The 20,712-nt window shown below is 42.8% G+C and overlaps 1 protein-coding gene across 1 annotated transcript; it reads right to left on the reverse strand.

Annotated features, from left to right (window-relative positions):
• Positions 1-12,749: 12,749 nt before the first annotated feature.
• On the reverse strand, positions 12,750-18,880 carry LOC122715043 (myb-like protein A). The gene is made up of 2 exons (XM_043936938.1): positions 17,528-18,880; positions 12,750-15,504 (listed from the first exon to the last, which is right to left on the reverse strand). The coding sequence occupies exons 1-2, from the start codon at positions 17,630-17,632 to the stop codon at positions 13,825-13,827; spliced, it is 1,785 nt and encodes a 594-aa protein (XP_043792873.1). The 5' UTR covers positions 17,633-18,880; the 3' UTR covers positions 12,750-13,824.
• Positions 18,881-20,712: the final 1,832 nt, after the last annotated feature.

Raw genomic sequence — 20,712 nt, forward strand, 5'->3', positions numbered from 1 at the left:
TACACTCTTCTCTTCTTTTTTTCTTTCCTTTCCCCTTGCATCGTATACGTATACAACTCTCCCTCTCTTTTCCCCTTCGATTCGAAGTAGGAACATAGTAGTACTAGTAGTACAACTAATATTAGCAATAGTAATAGTAGTAATAGTAGTAGGAGCGTTTTCCAACACAAGAACGGGACAAGCAAGCATCACGGAACGATCGAATTCACCCGCCAATACCACTATCGTTCTCGACGCGTTCGCTTCGAGTTGGTTCGTTCGCGTACCGCCGTATGCGCGATCGTTAAATATCCGAGTTGACATCGTTTGACCCGTCTTCCCGTTGCTGCTCTCTCGGTTCTCGACTTCTGCCTCTCGGTTCTTGCCTCTCGATTCGTAGACTCTGACTCACGTCAGGGTCGTCCGTACGAGGTCAACGACAAACCGACTTCTTCGCTCGCCAGTGGCCGCGATCGCGTCTCGCTTCGCCTCGGTTCGCCTCGCCTCCCCTCTCCTCCCTCTCCCGCCCTCCCTCCCTCCCTCCCCCAACTCGGGTCTCTCGACTCGTCGTCTCACCTCGCCGCGCATCGCGTTTCTTCCCTTACTACTACTACCGCCTACTACGCGTTTCCAATTCTTTTTCTTTCCCATCGTCCGTACATTCGTCCGTCCATTTCCATTTCGTATCTCCCCTTCCCCTCATCTCCAATCCTTCCCCTTTTTATTCGTACTACGTTCTCGGCCGATCGAAGATCCGACTATCGTCATTAATCTCGTAATTTTCGAAATTAAATCGTAATTCGTAAATCGATCGCGAGAAAACGAGCGAGATAGTGTTAAGCGGGTGTTCGGCGGTCAACCGGATAACCAGTCGGTCAGTCAGTCAGTTACTCAGGCATAACCTAGTCAGTTTTAGCTAGCTAGCTAGCCAAGCAACCAACCAGTCAGTTAATCGAGCAGCCAGCCAGCCAGCCAGCCAGCCAGCCAGCCGAGCCTTGTTTTCAGGCAAAGCACCGAGGGCTGCCCCCTGAACCGGATCGCGGCATTAACCTCCGCCAGCGTGTATATCGCTCTACGTCCCTGCCTCTCTCCCTTCCGCACCACTACACTATCAACCGCCTACCCTGCCATTACTACCGTGACCGTCACCCTCCTGCGCTCTCTCCACTTCCCTCTCGTCCCCCTCCCCCCTTCACCTCCTCTTCGCCGAGCTTCTCTTCTCCTCCTACTCTTCCACGTCCACCTCGTCGATGATTCTTACCATCTGTTCGCGGCGCAACATCCCAACTTCTCTCTCGGCAATTTCTACATCGCAACCAGTCACGATTTATCCGTATCGCGACGCAAAAATCTTTTTTTTTTTTTTTCATTCGATCAATTCAAACAGTTTATAATTATTTCTCCCAATTTTCTCTGTTTTGTAAGAAAATCGCGATCGTTCGTTATTGCAGTGATGACTTTTCGAAGCGAACATTTCGAACGGAATAAATAAGACCGATAGATAGATAGATAGATGGATAGATAGAGAGAGAGAGAAATAGATAGATAGATAGATAGACAGATAGGTACTCTCCATACGATATAAAAAGATAGGCGAAGAGAAACGAGGAAGGAAGAAGGAAGAAAAAGCAATCGCTGCGATTCTCTCTTTCTCTCTTTCGTAAAGATCGCATCGCGTCGCCTCGCGTCGTCTCTCTCCGATCGATATGTTCAAGGACTCGAGAAATATCGCCCAACGACCAACGTTGCTCGCTGTTTTCCGTTCGGACACGCACTAACCGTGACGAAAATAACGAAGCGAAGAAGAGAGCGAGGAGAGAATCTGGAAGGAAAACTGGATACAAATGAAGGAAGAAGAATCGTTGCGACGCGAGGTGTATGGCGAAATGCGTACCGGCTATACGACGCGCTAGAAAAGAGAGAGAGAGAGAGAAAGAGATGCGAACGAGAGAAGAAGGATCGGAGGTGAGAGGTCTTTCCTCCTCTTTCCCCTCCGTCCTGTTGGTCTCCCTCTCCCTCCCTTCCTCCCTCTCTCTCTCTCTCTCTCGAGCAAGACGATGCGAACCGAACGGTGAGAGCGAAGGAGCGGAGAGGACGAAACACGCACAGGACGAAGCGGCGCGGAGAATGGGTCGACGAAATGCAGGCTAGCGGAGCAGGGAGAGGCAAACTCGCGTTTGGAAAAGGTAGCGAGGAAAGCTTGGCGATCATAGCGAACGTAAATATACATCGCGATCCGTGATTATCCTATCGTCTTTCTCGTACACGCGTCTAAATCAGAGTTACGCGTGCAGATGAATGCGATCTTTTTTCGATATTTCCAATTCGAGGAAACGTTTCGCTTCCCTTCTTCTCCTTTTTTAGAGATTCAACGAAATGTTATTATCTCGTTTCCATATTTTTTAAATTTTCACCTCCTTTTTTAACGACAATATCTAACTTTTAAATCGATCGTAATCAGAAAATACATTGCATTTCTAAAATCGCGGATCCATTGCGAAATCTGTAAATCGAGAACGAGTGATCCTACATATATACACGTATTTAATCAACGTAGACAGGAGTAAAAATACGCAACTGTCGCCATACTATTCTTTTTAAATGACAATCTGACCAAAAGAAAGTGGGAACGAAAAATAAAAAAGATAAGATGGAAGGAAGGAAGGAAGGAAGGAAGGAAGAAGAAGAAGAACAAGAAAGAAAAATAAGAAACAAGGTAAAAGAAACCGGTTTAAGGGATCTCACACTGGTTGTTTCGACACGCATACATATACGCGTTCTGTTGGTGTAATGGTTAATCGTGAAATCAAATTTTTGGAAGGCGGAAGAAAAGATGGAAAGACGATGACGATGGATTCGGCGAGATTGAAGCGAGCCGCGTGAAGAGAATTGCTCGCTCGTGAACTTTGACCTTGCGCTCGGGAGGGAGCAAGGTCGCTATTGGCAACGTTCGCTCGATCTCAACGTTTTCTTTCTGCGAGTGTCGCGACCCTGATCACTATTGCTGTCGCGTTACCGGTATTTAAATGCGCGGATAAAAAAACTTACTTACGACGATTCTTCTCCAAACACGTTCGTCGTCCTCGTCGAAGCGACCATTTCTCGAAACGATCGTCGTTTTTCGATTCGTGATCTCGATCGTCGTCTCTCGGTTCGATCTTTTTGCCGCTGCTTTTGCGAACGGATTTTACGCGCCGTGAGTTTTTCCGGTGACCCCTTCCCCTCTCAGTCGCGCGTCTGGTCTGGTCCAATGGAGCGTGCAATATTTTCCGCACTGCTATACTTTTATACACGCGCGCGCGCGCTTGCGCGCGTTTCCACTATATACGATGAATATTCGATCTCTTCGTCGAAAATATCAAAAATATCGGAAATTTCTTTCCCAAAGGAAAAAGAGGATAGCGATAGATAATAATCCATATGTTTTTGGATAGATGAATCGAACGACGAATTTTTATCGAATCTTGGCTCGATTCGGCGCATATCGTGGCTCACGATCAGAGATATTTCGCATCTACCGAGTTCTGTCCAATTCGCGCTCTCAACGTATATACGTATATATGCTTTAGCCTCGGACGCGAACCGTGTCCCTATACGCAAATGTTCCGCTCTGCATCCATCGTGACTCGTACGTTCGTCATCCGTTACCTCGCATCTTACACTTCCTTTCTACGCTCGTTATTTTCCCTTCCATTTTCTCCTCGAGCTACCAACTCGCCAACAATTGTCCGATAAACGAAAACAAAGACGGATGTTCTACTAGTTTGGATCGATCACGTTCGCAACTGCATCATTTCGCGTCGCTACCTAGTATCGTTCTTTTTTTTTTTTTCTTTTTTTGTCTACACTTGGCCCGGGAACGGGACTCTTTCTTACCCGCTGCGATCCAACACCCGTCCTGCCATACGATCTTCTCCTTTTCTCCGAGATCCGATCGTAATCGCCAGGCTTGTAATTACATCGTAATTTATGCGCATCTACGTATGCACGAGTATATCGAGAGCCTTGCCTCTGGCCTTTTCACCATCTTTCCCTTCTTACCTTCTTCCCCTCTTCTCCGCTCCCTCGGCCGCCATATTTTTTTTTTTATCTTGGTACCACATCTGTGCTACCAATTACTCGTCGACGATCGAACGAACGGACAGAATAGACGAGAGAAAATAATCAAAGATCTAGATCCTGGTTCAACAACTCTTTCTACTACAATACATATACATGAATATACATGTATATTCCATGTATATTATATACATATCTCTGTATATATTATATACATATATACATATTATTATATATGTATTATTATATACAGGTACGTATCTCGTTCGTTCGAAAAATTTATTTACATCGTTTTTAACGAATATATCGCTAATTATCAACGCGATCGTAATCCGATATACGTCAAGAATAATACCTTGACGGATACGCAGACAACGCGTCTACTCTCGACGTTTAACGTTCGATAAGATAAGAACAAAAGTCACGAAGGCTCGTCGTTGATTCATCATCGATTTTTGCTCGCAAACTGCGTAATACCGGGTTGCTCTTGATGCGATATCCAGACGATATATATATATATATATATGAATAGATCGATATCGATCGATACGATTTTTCGTTGTAATCATTACAAAAAAGAAAAAATTGGATCGAAAATGAAAATGCGATCGTTTGTTTATCTATCGGATATAATAAATTAGGATAAATTAGGATTATTCCGAAAATTTCGATATCGAAATCGGATCAGACCCGTTTTCTTCGTACAGTCTTCTCCTCGAAGCGAGCCAATCTCGTTCCAAATAATCGCCTTTGAGTAATTTTCGAAACCTATCAGAATTTCCTTTTTTCTTCTTCCTTCCTCTTCTCACTTTATGTTCGTAAATTAATTTTTATACCATAGAAATACGAAATTGAACGAATTTTTTTCTACGCTTTTCTACGCGGTAAAAATTTTTCATTTCTCGTTAAAATTTACCGAATTTACGTAATTTGTCGTAGTCATTATTTACGCACGTATTTGGATGAAACTATCTACACTGGAAGAAAAACGATTGGAAATGGATCGAAAGTAGAAGTAAGGATAAATTGGAGGAAGGAGATGAACGCGCGATTGATACGCAGATCGTGGATCGTGGCCGCAAACAAACGAGGCAAACGCAGCTGGCAACGCCAGTCACACGTGTCATTGCTGTCGAGTGCTAATGCACCGAGGTCACCAGGAAGCCGCTATCTAAGGCACACGCGGTTGCGAGAGTCCGATATCGTTGGTGTGCTCTTTCTTTGTAACGAACAGCTGGTCGAGCTGAGTCAGTAGTACGGCCTTGATTGCCCCGTAAGCGGAAGATCGGAGTTTGCTTTCGTCGTGACTCGTCGCGTCGCGTCGTCGTTCCGCGGACCGTCGTCCGACGTGCACGTGTTTCTCCTCCACGATAATCATCTCTCAACGTATCGCGTATCCCCGATATATACATATATATACATATGAAATTATAATTATCGGTCGATCACGAGGACGATGGGTAGACAAACGTCGAAACGGAACGGTGGTGAAAGTCCGACCGAGTTAGCGGTCGAGCCCGATCCAACTGTTTCGCGTTTAAAATTTAGTTAGGTGGTCCGCCGCAGCGTTGAGCAGCGCAGCGGCGGACCGATCGAATCCAACCAATTGCGCCGTAACTTTGCACACCGCGATGCGTGCTCGTTCATCGACCGACGCGACCACGCGGCAACCAGAATCACCGATACTGCGAATATGCTTCTCGCATCTCGATCGTCCCCCACCACCGCAAGAGAAACGCAGATAACACCTTCCGAGAAGATTATCTCGCGCGTGCTACTGGTGCACGATTCGCGATCCAATATTTTTGCGCTTCGTAAACGCTCTCGTCTCCTCTTTCAACATATTTCGAATCTATCGAAACGATAGACGAAATTCCGAAATCTTCTCGACGATAAGTTTCGCTCTCGCGTGTCACGCGGAAGACCTAAAAACCCGAATAACGCGTACAACGTCCGCGTTTCGGAAGACAATGACGATCGCGGTATGATTCACGATAAAACCGATAAAGCGCATTACGGCGTAATTACGTCTCGTACTTTGCCCTTGCTGTCAAGAACAAGCGTCATCGCTGCAAACTGATCGCGTTACACTATTGCTCTCTGCATTCTTTACGCGTACTCATGTGCACGCATCCGCGTACAATACATACGTACTATGTATATCAGCGTTTGCAAATTAAATGAAAAAGGAAGAAAATAAATATATCGTCGAAAGATAATCGATCAACAACTATCGACCATAGTTTTTCATCGACGATTCGGATTCCTGATTTTTTTCAACTTTGCCAATTTTTTTTTCCTCGATCCGTATTATCCGCGTTGGAATACAAGTACACACGTGTACGCGCGCGATTTCCGAGACCTCGTCGCGTATAAGGCTTTTTCGAGTGACTACATCGCGGTACCTTTGCTCGATCGTGAATCACCGTATGTGAGTCATTGCGCGCGCGCGCGCACTCGTATCATGGAAAACGCGCGATTCTGGATCTCGAATACCAGGGGAAAAGTTGGCGTATATGGACACGTATCGATGGATTTTTCGTTTTTTACGCCGTCGATTCGGTTACGACGTGGCACGAAGAGGAAAGAAAATTTGATGGTGATTCACGCGACTCGAAAGATCGAAAGACAAAACTCGATCGCCTCCACTTCTTTCTTTCACTCTCGCTTTTCTCTCGTCGAACGGTATTTACGTTCTCGTCGCGTTTCGCCTTTGATCCTCTCGATCCACCATCGACGTATCGGGCCACCATCGGGTGTCGATCGGCCATCGGCGAACACCACCTCCTTCGGCAAAAGTTATCGGTTCTCGTCTACCGTCTGCCGTTCAGCCCGCTTACCGTCTGCTCGCTCCACGGAGCTCTCGTTTCTTTCTCGATTCTTTCACGCACGCTCTCGCTGCCCATCGTCGCCACAGCCGCCGGATAGGAAAATTGCGTTTGTCGCAATTGTGTTTCGAAAAGAAAAAAGAGGATCGACGAATTCGACTCGATAAATAATTCGATTCGTTCGACGCGAGAAAAGAGAGAGAGAGAGAGAGAGAGAGAGAGAGAGAGAGAGAGAGAGAGAGAGAGAGAAAATCGAAATTTTGCAGGAACGAGAGGATTCGTTCGAGGTGGTGATTTCGCACGCGAAAAGGAAACCACTATACATATAGGTGGAACGAGTGAAGGGGCCAGAACAGCGGCAACGGTGCCAGCAGCTTCCTGCTATCGGTGCAGGAAGGACGGAGTGGCGCGGCGAGTAGATGGGTGGACGACGGGTGGTCGAGTGGGGGTGGCGACGGCAGCGGCGACGGCGGCGGCGGAGCACAGAGAGAGAGAGAGGGAGAGAGAGGACGAAGACGAAAAAGCCTTGAGGCTAGCCGGGTGGCATGGCCTCGACTTCTCAGGGACGACTTGGAAGCGTTTCCGTTCAAAGGCAAAGCGCGCTCGGTTTCGTTTCGGCGCGTGTTTCGACGACGACGCGTGTGGTCGTCGTTCTTCCGTAAATAGTAAATAATAAATATCGAGATATCGAATTTATCGCGTGAGAAATCGTGCGAGATAAAAAAGAAAGAGAGAAAGAGAGATTCGATCCGTTTTACAATTTTAAGTCCGATCGAGAGGTTGGATAGAGAACGACCGAAAAATTATTTTCCAAGCAATCGATCACGCTTCCGGTTCGTTGATTTCATCTCCAATAGCCTTGAATCGAGAAACGTTCCCCTGATCTCGGGATCAATTTGACGTATAGGACCCGACGTCCCGACCGAAAAAACACGTTGCAACCATTCCTCTCTATCCATAAATTATTCTCCTTTGACCGCCGTATAACCAGTTTCCACCATAAATCCAACTCATCCGTGGGTTTGCGTTCACTTTTTTTCTTTCGCCATTAGTTTAATCGCGCAATAAGAGTGCTTCGAACAAATGGCGGGTTACACGGTGGCCATATACTTTCGCGATATCGCGAGAAGGAAAGGAGGGGAGGAGTTGTCGAAAATCGTTCTCTTTCTTTCTCCCTCCCTTCTCCTTTTCTCGACGACGACAACGGTGTAAATATGTGTGCGTAGTATCGATCCGCGAGGACGAATCGCAACGCGGTCGAACATAGCAGCGATCTTTCGTTCTCCGTTCCCGAGCGGGAGAGTAGCTGGAATAAGTAGGTCGTGCCGTGCAAACTGCTGCTGGCCGGAGTCGCTCATGCAGCACCGCTACGCGAGTTAATGTCGCAAGCTCTGACTAACCGACGCGATTTTTCTTCGCGAAACTAGTCCCTCTCTATCGAGACTCGGTTATCAAGGCGATACGTTGCAACAGCGCATACACCCACGCTTCGATTCGAATCGACTCGTCACGACCCGACCAGCTGCGGCCACCTCTCTTCCTCTCTTTCGTTCCCGCCGCTCCATTCGATCCCCGGATATTTCGCGAATCCGAAATGAAAATGACGGTCACTGTACGTGCTACGATCGCTCCACACGGCCGACCATCCATGTCCCGATGACAAACCGAAAGAACAAAGAGAAAAGAATCGAACGAGGATGAGAACGAGAAAGAGAGAGAGAGAGTCGGGTTTACGACATCCGACTTAAAACTGTCCAAATGATTCATAGCGTTCACCGCGTATATACATACACACGCGTATACGTATACGTGCGTATACCATCACTCGATCGACCGGTTTTGGCACCCATAGTCTGTCCGTACCACCGCGATACACGTGTTTCCAATAAGTTCTCTATCGGAAAAATAAATTCGGATCGGTCGTCCGACTCGTTTCCCTTTTCACACGTATACACGTGTACATGTATCGAAGAATTTTGACCGATTTCGATCGAGCGCTCCCGTTCCAACCAACGTTCGAGCAACATTCTCGAACAAAGCGGCGATGATCAAACCGGCTAGCGAGAAAACGAAAACTCACGATTCTCGGTTTCGCGCGAATCGCGCACGCGAATCACGGCCTCGAGCCGTTCCACGAACGGGGATCGTTGTTCGCGAGAGGAAATGCCGAGTCGCGTTCGACTCAACCGCGAGATTCGAACTCGGAGACCTTGGACCAACCATTGACCTCGATAGCTATACTCTACCTCGCCGGTATGCAGCCACCAGCATCCTCCTCCTCCTCCTCCTCCTCCACCTCCTCTCCACTCGTCTTTCGTCCTTTCGTTTCTTTCTCTCGTTCGATACCCTCGTACGTACAACCGCGATTCGACCATCATTTCGTACAAACGCAACGACCGTTCCTTCGTATCTTCGCGTCGTCGGTCGATCCCCTTACGCGCAAACTGACCCGCGTAACGTTCACACGCGCAACCTTGTAATATACGCGAGTAAACGCCAACTACTTGATTTCGAGTAGTCACGATCGATCGTTTTATTCACGGGGGTACGAAAGGTATTTGGGGAAAGATGGCAAACGAGAAAGAAAAAAACTCGTGTCGCAACGTAAGAATTTTTCAATATTTTTGTGTTATTTTTAACAAGGAAAAAAAGAATTATCGACAACGACAACGATCGTCGATTGATTAAAAGATTAAGATTTTCAATGGGATTCTCTTTTGAAAATACCCGCCATTTTTAATTCCCCATTGCAACGAATTAATTTCTTTATATCGAAAATCACGTATCTTGGTTCGATACGTTTCGTAGCGTAGCATAGATTCGGACGTAACGAGCAAAATTTGTCGACTTCACGTGGAAATCTTCACCCAATTACCTTAACAATTTGTACACGTATAGAAATAATTTGGCATTCGATGTTCGAACGCTTTGTTTTCGTTTTTTGTATCGAGAGCAATTACGATCTCTTCTCTTTTCCTTTCAAATACGATCCATATATATGTATATATGTATATATATGTACATATATCCATATATATGTATATGTGTATATATATATATATATATACACACAATAACGATAAATGAACGCAAAAACTGATAGATAACGTTTGCCGACATCGCAGCGTCGTAAGCACGATTCGGCCAATGCAAACAACGGAATACGGATATTGGCACGCTTGTCCGCGTATACGAATGAATGCAACAACGCCACTATAGACCTTGAACGTTTATTTTACCACTTGGAACTCAGTCCGGACGATACACGCGCGTACACATACTCTCTTTCTCTCTCTCCCTCTCTCCCTCTTCATTCTGCACATGTGCAGGAATCAAGAAAGAAAGGAGAGAGAGAGAGAGAGAGAGAGAGAGAGAGGGAAGGAAAGAGATTAGCTGCGCATTTTGCCTCGATTCTTCGCTACATTCGTTAAATACAACACGAGTTCATTTCAAAAATATCGGGAGACCGGAATTAAATAATACACACACACGCTGTACGATATCGAACGATCGTATTTACGCTAATTTGGTTTGCGATGATCGAGAGAAAAAAATATGGAATATCGCATATGTGTACGTGTACGCTCGATAACGAATCGAGAGTCGAAGTAGCGGAATACCAATGTAAATATCATGATCGTGCAACGATGCTGTTATATTATGGATGTGTTTTCGCGTGTCGATCGTTCGCGAAAGAAAGACTCGGCATTTACGTACGCGGGGGAACACGGAAAAATAATTGTACGGCATCGTTGGCCAACTATAATAGAATTCTACGCGCATCTTCATCCCACTCCGTGTTAAAACGCGCGTCTCGATCCCGTATGCGCGAGGTGCGCGCTTGCCCTCGCTGGTTAGAGACACGCATCTGGTGCGAGGAGAACGCGAAGATGAAACGGAATAATTTTTTATTCAAAACGCGACGAGTAATAATAATAATAACAATAATAATAATAATAATAATAATAATAGTAATAAATAACTGAGAGGAGGTTGTAATACGAAGAGAATATATATCGCTTTGTTTTTTAAATATTTTTTTTAATAAGTTCGATAAAAAAATTATATAAATGGGATACTTAATAACAAGGTGATAAGTATTATAAACAAAGGGCTAGATACAAATGTACAAGTTAGTCATTATCATACTAATTCCATTATCGTATCGTATAATAAAAACTTAAGCCTATGAGATATAAAAACTTGACCAGTTGACGATTCTCGTTTATTAAACGCTTCTGGAACGCTGTTGAATTTCCTTTCTCGCCGTGTATCTGGTAAAAGATACGCGTTCCTCGTTCTTTGCACTCGGAAATCGACGAAAATTTATATGGATATAAAAAGAAAAGAAAAGGAGGGGGGAGAGAGAGAGAGAGAAAGTTTCGTACGATCAAATAATAATAATTCGAAATAAAATAAACATCGCAAAAGAGATTATAAAGAAGCAACGAAACGATAAAACGATTTTTACCGAGTAATTACGCGCAAATGAGGAAGGGGAGGGGGGGAGAAAACAATGGAGCAAACTTATTTATCATTCGTGAATTTTTCAAAGTTATTATCAACGTTGGCATTACCCGCATTGTATCGTACTCTTTCCTTTTTTTTTTTTTTTTTTTCTCTCGTCAATTCGAAAAAAGGAAATCGGTATAAATTTTCACATGCAATACATATCTCACTATGTATGTATATATATTTTCGTCCAAAAATAATTAATGGCCACGTTTCTTCGTTGGCAATCTCTATCAAAGATTTGCTTCGCGTCACACGAAATATCGCGCTATTTACGCGATATTTACTCGACGAAAGTAACAACGGCGGCGATCGCAACAACGAACGACAACGACGATCGATCATCGATGGATCACCGTTCAAAAAAAAAAAAAAAAAAAGACGCGATTAGGGAGAAAAATCGGTATTGCTTTTCCGGATCGTTCGCGTCGTTCGTGTTGTCTGCCGCATCGCCAATTAATCCGTTCTTTTCCCATCATTTACAACGTTTGCAGAACAATCATACGTAATATTGCACTTTGGTGTGTTGTCGTTTATTTTTACAATAGCTATTGGCATAAATTACAAACATGTACGGTGAATTACTTTTTCACGTTTCTATTTCCTTCTCGTTCCTTATTCTTTTTCTTTTTTTTCTCATCGATATAACAAAACTCGCTTTCGCCTTTTCTTTTTCTTTCTTTTCGGTGAAAAAGTCGTTCAACGTGGTTCATCATCGTTCGAGCGTACATCGTTATTCATTGTCGGCATTACAATATACGGGGAAAACGTATTACATTTCAGAGAGAATCGCGCGTACGATTTCGCTTCGATGGAAAAGAAAAAAAAAAAAAAAAAAAAGAAAAAAAAATTAATTAGATCGGATCGAATCCATCGCACATTTCAAACTTACATTCATATTCATACGTATATATATATATTTATACGCATACTTTGCAAAAAGAATCTTATCTTCACGCAACGCAATGACACGACACGACACGAATATCGAATCTAATCGAATTAAAGCAAACCGTCGACAACGCAGCGACTGCAACTATTTTCCCTTTTTTCTCTCCTCTTTTTATTATCGTTCACACTCGACCCATTTCCCATATAGGTACTCTCGAAAACTGATCGATCATCGGATATCTTTAGATAAAAAAAATATTTTTCACAGCCTATCGAATCATAGAGAAAGAGAGAGAGAGAAAGAGAGAAGAGAAGAGAAGAGAAGAGAAGGCACGATGCGAGTGAACGGGATAAAAATAGAGCGAATGTAGTAAGAAATGGGTAAAATAACTTTGGCCCTTGATATCTTACGTACGTTTATCCTATAACGACGAATCTGCAAAAAAAAAAAAAAAAAAAAAAAAAAAAAAAAAAAAAAAAAAAAAAAACTTATTCTCATTCTCGATCGCGTTCAGCGATATTTATAAACATATCCGTGTTCGTATTTTGCCATGACGTCTCGCGATATCTCGACGAATACGCGCGAACTTAGAACCAAGAAAAAACGTGTGGTCGACATTACGGAAATTGATATCTTCGATCGAAGAATCTAAGAGAACGAAACAAGCTATCGTTACGTTATTCTTTTGGCAGTTGCTTTTTTTTTTTTTTTTTTTTTTTTCTTTTTTTCAACTTAAAACGTTGCTGAGCAAATCAGGATAATATCGATAAGAAAAAGTACAGTATCCGTGTACGATCGAATCCGGCAGTGAATAGTGTTCAAGTCTTCCGGTAAATCGGGTGCTAGAAAATCGATGGAAATATATATATATATATATATAAAAAAAAGTTAGCATCGAAAGAATCGTGATCGATAAAACTAATCGCGTGGATTGATGATTAAGTTAAAAAAAAAAAAAAAAAAAAAAGTAGTACCATTGCTGCGTAGTGTTAAAGATAAAAAAAAAAAAAATATGAGATCAAACGTTTGACGCGGTATCGAGGAGGATTCTCACGTTGGAAGGGAGGAGAGAGCAAACGAGAAAACGTTCGTTTCTTTCTTTCTACGCTCTCGTTTCTCATTACCAAATGACGGCGGCGATCATTAGTATGCGTCCAATTCTCTGTTTTCTTTCTTTTTTTTTTTTTCTTTTTCTCCTTCGTCAAAGATGCGAAAAAGGACGAGTTCTCGATGACCTCTTCCCATTTTTTATGTATAATAATGCCGTTAAAATAAAATAAAAAAAATATATATATATATATAAAAAAAAAAAAAAAAGAGAAACATCTTATATCTAATATACTACACGAAAAATGTACAAAAAGACTTGCTGTCATGTTGCGTATTTTCGTATTTTCAAGATTGTCGCGAAAATCCGTTTTATAGATTTAACGGATACCAAATTTGGATATCGGAGAAGAAGATGCGAAGAAAATGGATGATCCGGATTTATAGAATAGTATACGCAAAATAGTATTGGAATTTCGCACCGAATAGATCGAAATTGGGAAATTTTCAAAAGGTAACCCAGTCTGAGCCTACGCCAATGGTGGACAACATGTCCGTGACGTCTGGTGTACAGGAAAACTCAAAGTGTGATCCGCTGCTCGAGCTAGCAGTCTCGAACGTATCCAGGTCCGTAGTTATCGTTTCCATATCTAGATCGATCTTGAAATCGGATGGTTGTATCTGCAACAGATCCGTCAACGAATAAAGATCGGCCAAACTCGGATTATTGGTCGATTCCTCGAGTTTGACGACCGTTGCGGCAATGGTCGTATCCCCGATTATATTATTAGGAGCATCGATGATCGTGGAAGCGCTGTTGGTATCGTCATTCGTGCCGGCCGAACCGACAACCGCGCTCGTTGAATGTTTCGTCCGCCCTCGTTGTTCCGTTCCCGCCGCGTCGCTCCTGTTCTTATCCGTATTCGTCACGGCCGTCGACAAATCCGTTTCCATTTCAATTTCCGCCCCCTCACCGGAATTCAATTCCATCTTCATTTTTCCATCTATCGTCTCGATCGTTGTTCTTCCCGTGCTCGTGGTCGTGGTGGTCGTCCCGGTGCTCGTCGCCGCTCCCACGATGTTCGACGTTGCCGAATCTTCTTTCATCAGAAAGTTCGATCGACATTCCAGATGATGGTTGTGGTTGTTGTGGTTGGTGTGGTTTTGGTGATGGTGGTGATGGTGGTTGTGGTCGTGGTGGTGGCGACGATCATCCTCGCCGCTATGATTTTGATGGTGATGATGATGATGATGATGATGATGGTGATGATTGTTGTGACGGGGCGTTCGTACGCGTAAACTTTTGTCCGAAAGTAGATCCATGTCTTCGACGGAAGCGGCGAAGGTAACGGGACCGACCGAGGATAACAATCGATCCTTCGGCTCGAACGTGCTTTCGTAATCCATCTCGAAACTGGGCTCCCGCTTCATTTTGCCAACGGTAGTAGACGGTTGCGTAGCTCTGATCGCCGCGCGACGATCCGTGTTGTCGTTGGCCATTAGCCTGCCGACGGTCGACCCGCCGCCGCACTCCAACAAATTGTCCTCGTAAAAGCTCGCGGATTCCGGCGAATCCGGCGTAACGCAAGACGGGCTGCTCGGTATTTTCGCGGTGACGATCGGTGGACTAGGCGTGTAGTCGAGAGGAGGTCTCTTATCCAACGCCAATCTAACCTTCAAACGCGATACGGGTTTGTTACCGACCGAGTGAGTTTGCAACCTTTTCACCGCTATTCCGCCCACGGTACTCCCTGTGCCGCTCGTCTCGGAATTGTTGTTGTTGTTGTTATCGTGATTCCGTGCGTGATTCTTACTCGACATTGAACCACCTCCTCCTCCTCCTCCTCCTCCCATCGATGACAAACCCGATTTCCTCAGCTTCTTACCTCCCCCCCCTTCTTTTGTTTTTTGCCCTATACACGTTGCCGATTTCGAAGTTTTTTTCCTCGGTCTATACTTGTAATCCGGATATTCCACCATGTGCAATTGCCTCAGCCGTTCCGCTTCTTCGATGAACGGTCTTCTTTCAGCTTCGTCCAACGTTTTCCAACGTCTTCCCAGCCGTTTACTAATCTCCGCGTTATGCATATCAGGCTGAATCTCGCATATTTTTCTACGTTCGATCTGTGACCAAACCATAAACGCGTTCATCGGCCTCTTTATGTGATTAGGATTGTTCTTTTTCGTCTGAAACAGAAAAGGAGAAACAGATTGAAAGATGAAAGAAAACTCCTCCTACATCCTCTATTACGTTTAACATTTATCGATTTACAATTTTTCTATCCACGGATAACGCGCTGGTATATTTTTTTTCATTCTTCGTTCGAAGAATTTTATTATATCCCGAACAATACACATCGCGTGTAAAGATGACGATCACGATCTTAAAATCAGTGTGGAAATAAGATTAAAAATACGTTTAAACTGTCGGATTAGAACCGTGTAGCTGACCTCGTCATGGATAATAACGTTGTCGATTAGTTAATTGGACAATTTACGATCACGTTGTATCTCTGTGGACAAACTAAAAGTAAACGTTATTATACGTGAACGCGTTCAAACTCGCGCATGCGCTCATAATCATTCGTGTAACAGCATCACGAGCGTCACCTATTTCGTTAAACGATAATCCATGTATCGTCGAAAACTAGGAACACGTAGCGTGCAATCTCTGTTCATTGGAATTCTAGATATCATCGATTACTCGGTACGCATTAGAGTGGAAATCGAAAGGCTATAATCTAGGTTACGAAGGTGGAAGAGAACACAGCTGCTTAATACATAGCGATCATATGGTATACGAACGCATGCTTGCTTGCAACGGAAGAATCTATCGTATGTACGTTCTTCTGCTTTGTTTTCAAGCTACGTATAATCGAAGTAATTGACCCGCGAACAATTCTTCTAGCAGTGAAAAATTTATAAAAAATTGTTTATCTCGTCTTACTTTTTAATTTAACGATCAATTATCTATCGTTTTATTCCCGATGTTATATACATAACTATGTATACTTTAATATGTATATATATATATATATATATATATAATTCTGTAACATAAATCTAAAAATAAAAAATTAATTAAAAGAAAAAAAGAAAAATAAAATTAAAAGGATCGAAAAAAAAAATGCGATATTTTAATTTATATTGGTATATAAATGAATCGAACGATGATCAAATATCCGAAACTTTGTATATATGTGTGTTTAAAATGTAATTTATATGTAGATATCGCTACTAAATATCCGATAACCATGAAATTTGTCGAGGAAAAAAAATCCGTGTAACTTTACTTACGATAATTTCGACAGATACGCATAATAAAACATATTCAATTCATGCAGCTGAATTGATTTAGTTGTTCGTTCGATGTCTCATCTGCGCATATACTACCATCGCTGTCGTTCACCGATATTTTTATATTGAATCGAATAAAATTGATCTATTTCCGATAAATGCGATAATATGCGAGATTTTTTTTTACATTTTTAAAAAAAAAAAGCCTTTTCGCTCGTTTAATCAGTATTTTTCATTCGAATTATCGATTTGTTTCGCACGCGCGAATGATCTTTGAAATGATTTTTCGATTTAAAGATAAAATTTCATCCCACGTTAAAATGTAATTTGAAGTGAAAATTTTATCGAAAAGAAACGGTAACGCAACAAGATTGTAGCCGATAGAAATGAGAATGAAAAAAATTTTATCAAAATCAGAAGTTATGGAGAAAGAGGGAGGGGGGAGGAAAGAGAGAGAGGGGGGAGGAGAGAAGAGAGGAGGGAGAGAAAGAAAAAAATCTTGGAGAAATTTGATAAAAATCGTTATGAAAAATGTAAACAAAATTCAAATTCAATGCAGAAAAGAATAATGAACGGTGGACAAAAATAATCTATCCTTCCGTTGGACGCTGTTTTGTCGCTACAAAAATAAACAGGCACGTACCTCGTGTTTCTTCTCGTGAAAATGTTTAACTGGAATAACGCGTTAAATCTAAAAACTACACGCATACACACACACACACACACACACATCTTCTAAATCTTTCCTTTCTTTAAAGAAATGTAACTTTTTTATTTAATCCGTGGAAACATATAACATACATTACATCGCTTTTGATAACATACGCGTATAAAAAATACGGATCATTTCGTTCGAGATAATCGATCGCTAATTCGTAACGAAGCGCAATATTTTAAAATCAAAATTACATACTTGCGTGGCATCCGAATACGGTGTCGCCGAATTTTTATCCACAAGCAATGATCCAAACATAGGAATCCCGGAACTAGAGGGACTATCTTGTTGTTGCGGCACCATTTTGCGGGCCGAGAATTACAACAAATTTCTTCTTATCACTTCACTTTTAATCTGTGACCGCAACGATACACTGCACTCGAAAAAATTTGCAAATTCGATCCGTAAAGAAGAACGAACGATTCGATGTTAAGAATAATATCTTGAAATCTTTCTTTTCTCATACGATTATGTCTGTATTCGGTATTTCACTTGAGCAGTCTTTTTTTTTTCTTTTTCTCTCGTCTTCTCTTGTTTTACTTCTACGACAGTATTCGTCGTTATTATTATTGCTTATTTCGATTACCAATATATAATTATCACCACCACCATCACTACAATCACTACGTCACGTTTACTTGGACGAACAAAACAAAGATAATTTTTCGAGGATGGCAGTACGATTGATGATGGAACGTGCGATAAAATAACAATGAGAAGAGACTATACGGTCAAGATGTATCGACGATCGCAAGATAGACGGCAATATGCGAGAAGTTTATTATCACGCAACACTATCTGTCAGAATTACAAGCGCGTAATTTTCGTTATTCGCACGCACGACAATGATACGCGGTGCGATGCGACACGGGGACAATGTGGACGCAGTGTAAAGAAAAACAAAAGAACGATTGTTTTTCAACGTACACGCACTTTACACAAAGCACTACAAAGATAAGTAACAAATATATACTTAAAAACTGTCCCCACACGTCCTCGATTGCTCGTTTATGCGTACAATATTCGTGCGTATATAAGATTTTCAATATCCAGTGGCTGCTCGTCGATCACGAGATGACATTATCGACCGCAACGACGTCGTAACGACGCTCGCCCGACGAGCGCTCATTCGCAACTAACTCGCCCTCGCGTCAGTCTTCTACCTCTATACTACTACGCTCAGCTGAGACGCGGGTACCACCTACCCCCACTAACCGTGTAAACACGCTGCCTTTCCAGCCAGTCGCGATGCAGCCGTTCTTTTCTCCCTCTTTAACCCTGAAAGCCTGTGTACGTTGCTCCCTTTTCTCTTTCCTCTTTCTCCGTTTCCCATCTCCATCCCTCCCTTTCCACCTATTTACGTATACTTCTCCACTTGAAAGCTTTAAACTCTTCCACTTAAGCATTCGCGTACATCCGTACATATCGATGCATGTGTCAGTGTATTCGCGCTTGTTTACGTACTCGTAGCTTCCCAAACTCTGGCAAATCAACCTATCGTCGCCTATTTATTTATCAACCTTCCTTCTGGATTTTTGAACGATCAATTTTTCATTCCATTTTTCGATCATCATTTCTTATTTTTACTCAGTTTTTTTTTTCTTTCTTCCAAATCTCGCGTATCGTTCCGATCATCATTCGTCAATCAAGCTGTTTTTCCATGAATTTTATCGCGATTATAATTCGTCTGCATTCAGATGACCGATTAATTTTAATCACGACACGTTTATCGTATCGTCAAACGTGTTGTTTACGTTGAATAAAAAACGATCACGAACAATACACCGAATTGAATCGAGTTGAATCGCGAGAAAAGATAATACGATAAATCGGAATAATAAAATTGGAATAAATAGGAAATAAGTAGGCATCAACATTGCAATCTCCGCAATGTACCGGCTCGTTTGCTAGAATCATGGCGAAATCATCGTTGACCCCATCCTTTCTCGTCAAGGATAGGAGATGGAGAAAATGAAATGGAATCGGAGAATCGCGGCAACACGACGACTAACATGATTCGTGTGCGCACGCGATCGGTGGGAGCGGCTGTCGCCACTTAACCGGATGCTAGCCACAGCAACGGAATACTAAATACGATTTTCCTCCGTCTACTCGATGCGCATTTAGAAAAATACGAGTAAACGCTATGACGAAATATTGCCTCTAATTGCTAATTATGGCAAAATATTAAGATCGATACGTATATAGATCAACGAATGATCGAATAAGCGTTCGGTTTTCCTTTTTACTCGTATTTGGATTATATATAGATTATATGTAGGGATAGAACATGGATGGGCGCGATTGCGCTCTCGTTCGAGATGTTCCCAGAAACAGAACAGGACAAGAGATTTAAAAGAGAAAAGTAAGTGCTTACAATTAACGTTCGCCTACACGAGCATGAACTGTGTCTTGCGAAACTTACATGCTCTCGCACTCTCCGCATCTACACATCTATCGCGTGGAACACCCGCGCTCTGCATTTCACCCGTCTGAGTCACCGTATCACGCGATAAATTGCGCAATTCTACAGTTCGCTATGCTTCTCGAGGAAGTGAAATTGCGATTAAGGGTATAAACCACATCTATGCGGGGTTTTTTTTTTTTTTATACTCTCGACACTCTCCACGTAGTGTACGTACCAGAGTACACAGCGCTTTCGAACTTTGGTGAGAACCTTAGGAAAAACGATCCATCCTTCAAGGTTTCCAATGACAAAGGTGTCCTATACATCTACGTATACACGTATACGTATACGTATGAATTTATATACATCTGAAATGGTTTCAAAATACCAAAGGTACTACAGTATATCTATACACGTATTCCGTTCCATAATTCCGGCGAAAGCACGACGCGATTCCCAACCACTTTGCTTCGCATTCAACACTTTGCTCGAAGGTGATGAATTTCGCTCGAACGAAACCACCTGTTTTCCATCGTTTCGTTCGATAGTTTCATCGTTCGATAGACAGAATGCTATCCATCTTTTCCCTTTGAATCGTGAAATAGTCGATTTCTCGTCCTCGTCCGTATCGTAACGTACAGTTATATCCTTGGACCATGATGCGACTCGCTCGACTCGACTCGCTCTACCTGGAAACGAATATCGGTCCAGCTGTTCAGCTGTCCAGCAGCTGTTCCTGCCTTCTTCACCTGCCCACCTTGTATACACGCGTATCAACGTGTATGCGTCTACCAGTTCGATGTTTAATTCGAAACGTATTCGAGATTCGAGATGCGAAACTTGCGCGTGTCTTCTTTATATCTCATGTAGGTATTGTAGGTTATACGGAATGAACGCGGAAGGGGTGTCGCTCACCGCTACACCCCGCAACGCCTACTCTCTCTCTCTCTCTCTCTCTCTCTCTCTCTCTCTCTCT

The sequence above is a fragment of the Apis laboriosa genome, unplaced genomic scaffold (genome assembly GCF_014066325.1).
Source record: "Apis laboriosa isolate Shangri-la unplaced genomic scaffold, ASM1406632v1 scaffold34_cov151, whole genome shotgun sequence".
NCBI classification, from domain to species: domain Eukaryota; kingdom Metazoa; phylum Arthropoda; class Insecta; order Hymenoptera; family Apidae; genus Apis; species Apis laboriosa.

Bases quoted from the DNA above. Each gene is read 5' to 3' on its own strand.
- LOC122715043 (XM_043936938.1), bottom strand. From the start codon at position 17,632: ATGGTGCCGCAACAACAAGATAGTCCCTCTAGTTCCGGGATTCCTATG. The intron at 15,505-17,527 runs GTATGTAATTTT...TTTCTGTTTCAG, and splicing joins CGTATTCGGATGCCACGCAA to ACGAAAAAGAACAATCCTAA.